At 37.3% G+C, this 4,654-nt stretch overlaps 1 protein-coding gene across 4 annotated transcripts in view; it reads left to right on the top strand.

Moving 5' to 3' along the window:
* Nucleotides 1–4,085, top strand: part of LOC101851091 (rho GTPase-activating protein 8) — a 63,866-nt gene extending 59,781 nt beyond the window's left edge. For all 4 annotated transcript variants that reach the window (XM_035970334.1, XM_005089985.3, XM_005089987.3 and 1 more), the window contains 3 exons: nt 394–522; nt 1,268–1,374; nt 3,125–4,085. In XM_035970334.1, the coding sequence (XP_035826227.1) occupies nt 394–522; nt 1,268–1,374; nt 3,125–3,292 (404 nt within the window). In that variant the 3' untranslated portion in view covers nt 3,293–4,085. The remainder of the gene's footprint in view (nt 1–393; nt 523–1,267; nt 1,375–3,124) is intronic.
* Nucleotides 4,086–4,654: the final 569 nt, after the last annotated feature.

Below are 4,654 nucleotides of genomic sequence, written 5' to 3'. Positions count from 1 at the left end.
AGTTATTACAATATTATATTATTATTATTATTATTATTATTATTATTTATTGAACATTGTGATATCTCTGTTGAACACTCACTATGGATGGTTGGTGGATGTTGTCTGTTCTCTATCATCATTATGTGTTCTCCTTTTCTGTTCATGTTACTCTTCAATAACAGCTTCTTCTTTCCTATCAAACATACACCGTCCTTATCTCTTCTCCTTCTTTTCTTTTCACATTACGCTCTAGAAACTCTTATAAAGTTTGACACTCATAATGACCTATTTGTGTTGCAAGTGCCGTAAAACCGTCACCAAAACTAACCTGAAACATGCATGTGTAACAAGTCTGTGTTGAGACTGTCGCTCAATGCTACTGTTTCTCTCTCTCTCGTGCTCTCTGACCAGGTGAGGCTGTGGACTTTGAGAGCTACGGTGACCCCCACCTGGCGGCTGCCATACTGAAGAAGTTCCTGAGGGAACTACAGGAGCCCCTGATGACCTTTGACCTCTTTGAGCCTCTCACTCGACTGCATTGTAAGTTCGGAGGAGACAATTTTGTTGTTGTTGTTATTATTTATACATTTAAAAAAATACTTTTGATTTATGCAGTTGCAAGTGCTGTACAACTCTTACAGAACTAAATACTTTTGGTAAAATCTACTGTAGGTTGTTGGTGATCACTGCTAGTTGATCCTACTTTTCTTTTCTTCTGTTTTTTTCTGTCTGTGTGAGTGGTTGGCGGGTGCTCTGGTGTGGTTTGCTGTTTCTTTCCCATCAAACATTTAACATCCTTATCTTTCCTCCTGCTTTTCTTTGTATGTTACTTTGTTGTAACGCGTCTAGTCTTTGTCACTTGTATGATCTTATTTGTCTTGTTAGTGCCGTAATACTCGTACTTAAACTAAATAATCATTATTGTGTTCATGTGCATTTCTTTATTTAAACAAAGTGTACCGTCCTCTCTATGGAGTTGATATTTAATATACGAAGCAGCTGCTTTGCTTTTATATCTTTCTGTGATGAATATTTCCCATGAGTGAGGCGATTTTACAAAACCATTTGTGCACCGGGCTACAAGCCCAACGAGATGTTAGATGTTTGAACTGAGAGACCTTTGATTATTTTCTATTTAATGTTTACTTTTATCATGAGTAATTTCAGATCTAACTCCTGAGGAAATATTCTACAGAGAAATTGTTGGATTCTAATTGTATTTCATTTTCTTTCTTTTGTTGTTCTTTTTTTTACATTCTGCTCACTGATTTTTTTCTGTGTGCAGTTATGGAGCAAGGCAAACAGCTGACAGAAGTGCAGAGGATTCTCAAGGATGAGTTACCCGAGGACAACTACATCATTCTGAAATTTGTCTTTCAGTTTTTGCAGCAGGTTGGTCGTTCTTGTGGAAAACAGGAGTTTATGTACAACTATGGTCATGTCTTTCTTCATCTTTCATAAATCAATGATTAACACAAACTTGATTTATTGGACACATGTCCCTACTTAAAATTACCCCTGCATGTTTGCCGACAATCGTCTGAAATCCGACAATCGCGACCCGACCCGCGAGCCGACCGATGCTATCGCTAGGCCCACCTGTATCAGTATCCGTCAATGTGCGTAGTGCAAGGCCTGGCCGACTGCCAGCGCCCCCCTTTTCTCGGCTTTGTCGGCACTTTCGTTTTCTTGCTGACCGCCGACTGCCGACGTCGGCGTTTCCGACATAATTGTCGGAACCTGAGTAGTAGATACGAATACGGATAAGTACGACGACCTAAGTTATCTACTTTCAGTTTCGTACTCGAGCGGCCATTTTGAATTTCGTTTGTTTACTGATAGTTCAGATCATGTGGATTCTTTCGAGTCTGACTCACTTGCAAATTCTACTTGATCTATATATCTAGATTTAGATCTAGATTTATAGATCATTATAGACCTCAATGGAGGATTCATATTCTAATTCTATTGTGTCAAACCCTATAATAGGTTGTGCTGTAATATTAATGTTAGTAAAACGCATTTCATCAGGTGCGTGAATTATTTACTTAGAATAAAGATCTAATCTTTATCTAGATCTAGATCTAGACTCAGCTGAGTCCATCTGTTTGGAATCGGATGCGTATTTCTCGTTCAAGGCCTATTCCTATTCACTTGTTCTACAAGATCTAGATCTAGATCTAGATTTATTTAGATCACTAGATCTATAATATAACTAGATCTAGAGATCTATATATATGGAGGATTCATATTCCTATTCTATGTATTATTGTATCAAACTCTTTTTATAGCAATGTAGGCTTGTTTGTTTTGGAGTGTGCTTTTTATTTTTTAATAAAAAAAAACAAACTTGTGCTGGCCTTTTTACATGAGGGCTGTTGCAGGTTCTTTTTTGGGTTAGGCCTAGGGGTAGGGTTAGGGTTAGGTCTCTTCTTTATTGTCTTTGTTCGGGTGGTCGCTTGTTACTCGGAAGTCCTTCCTTTTATGACACTCACAATTTAAAAAGCTCTTATAAGTTATGGGGGGTGCGCCAAATTTTCAGACAATCTGGTTGAGGCTCACATGCAGGTCTATTAAAATTAGGCTCTTTGCAATTTTTGATTATATTGAAAAAAAAAGTTATTTATTTGTATATTTTATTTATTGTGAATTCATTTGTGTATTGCTTTGTGTGTGTGTTTGGTTGGTGCCTCTGGTAGGTTCTACTTCTTTTCTTTCTCTTTACTGCTATTGCTTCTGTCTATCGGCCTCGCTTCTTCCCTGCACTATATGAATGTTTCTGTGTCGATTTTTTTCTCATTCTCAAACTCGAACTGTACTGCCTTTTTTTTTCCATTTCTTTTCATTGTACCAGGTGGTTGACAAGTCTTTAATCAGATGAATGTGGAGAACGTTGCATACCTACTCAGTGGGGCTACTAAGAATTATTCAAAGCCGATGATCCTGAACAGAAATTTAATTAGCTTATTTAGGAGCCTTAATTCGTCTTTCAAAAAAAAAAAGTCATTTATTTGTTTATTCTTTTATTTATTTTGTATCTGTCTTGCTTCTTCGATTCATGATATGACTGTTATTGTGCCGATGTGCGTCTCAAACTCAAAGCGTATCGCCTATTAAAAAAAATTATTTTTTGTTATTCCAGGTGGTCGACAAGTCTGACATTAATCAGATGAACGCGGAGAACGTGGCCACGGTGTTCGGCCCCAACATCGCCTGGCCCAAAGGTCAGGCCAACCTGGCAAGTGTGGAGCAGGCGGTCAAGTTTGCCCTCATCCTCATCCAGAGCTTCGACGACGTGTTCCTCAGATAGTTCACCGGGGTGACAAGCTGCAGGGTGGCCGCAACCTTTTTTTTTTTTTTAAAATAGTTTTTTTGGGCTTTTTTTTGTACAAGAGCAACTTATCTGGATCCACTACTGTTTGTCTTGTGGTGAGAGTGGCTGGGTTTTACTACGTCTTTAGAATTTTTTGGTCATATGTGAATTATTGTCAAGTGTAATTCCCGCTGATCGTTTAGGTCTATCCGGTAAAAAAAAAAAAAAAGAATGGAAGTACGTGGTTTGAAAGTTGCGCTGGAAAATTTGTCTCTGTTGTGTGTGAAACATTTTTGTATTCTTCTAGTCTCTTGGTTTGACGACTTCTGGCTTTGCCCATTGGAAGTGTGAGTGTTGGAGAGCCACGGGGTCTATGTCGTAAATTATGGGAAATGTTTGAATGACCTTCAGTTGGCAACAGTGTTAACTTTTTATGTAAGCCACTTTTGTGCATCTCGTCCTGAAGTTGAAACAATTGTTAAGAGAAATTGTGAGAAACCTGTCTATTCATATGTGTGGGTTTGTGATGGAGTGACTTTTCATTTTTTGTAAAGAGATTGGAGTGTGGAGTGGTGTGTGTAAAGATTCTGTTAATATTAACAACGATCCCAGTGGCTTTGCCCAAAGAGGATTTTGAAAAGTCTCATTTTATCTGTTTGTTTTCATACTATGTGTAGTTTCGGTGAAACAGGGAGAAAAAAACCCCCTTTTTTTTCTCTTCTGATAAGTTCTTTGACTTTCCGTGCCCAATAACAAATGCGAATGTGAACTTTTTATTTAACGAAAAAAATGTTTTGTTTTTGCTTTTTCTCTAAATACTTTCTCAAGGGTTGTAAGCTATGAATGCAGATGATGAACAAAAAGACTCTTTGGAATGGAATTCTTTACACACAAAATGATGTGGAACTCTTTGTGAGTGAAGCTTCATAGAATCAAGAAAATATGTTGTAGACTTATACAATTAGGCCTACATAGGGAGATGCGTAGGTAAAACAAATGGGTGCAGATGTTTCCATTTAGTTTTTTGACTCCCAGTTTGTGACTGGAAACCAAAACAAGAGAAACAACAGTCATGTCTGATGGGGTGTGCTAATGTAGGCCTTGCACCTGTCATTGTTTGAAAGGGTTTCTAGAAATATCTCTTCTAATTTCTAGCTCTCTTTATTGGGGGGTATTTTTCTGTGTCCATATATCCATTAAAAGTTCTTAAAGTTTTGAAATATATCTATTGTAGCACATATATTTAGCAAGAGACATCAAAATTATACACTTGTGAATTGATAAAAATATGATCTTATGATTTTCATTATAGACTTTCTACACAAATTTTGCGAAGGAAATTATTTATTTGTGATAGTG

Source organism: Aplysia californica, unplaced genomic scaffold, assembly GCF_000002075.1.
Source record: "Aplysia californica isolate F4 #8 unplaced genomic scaffold, AplCal3.0 scaffold00011, whole genome shotgun sequence".
Lineage (NCBI taxonomy): Eukaryota > Metazoa > Mollusca > Gastropoda > Aplysiida > Aplysiidae > Aplysia > Aplysia californica.
Note: the sequence above shows the minus strand (reverse complement) of the source record. Positions and strands in the feature narration are given on the sequence as shown.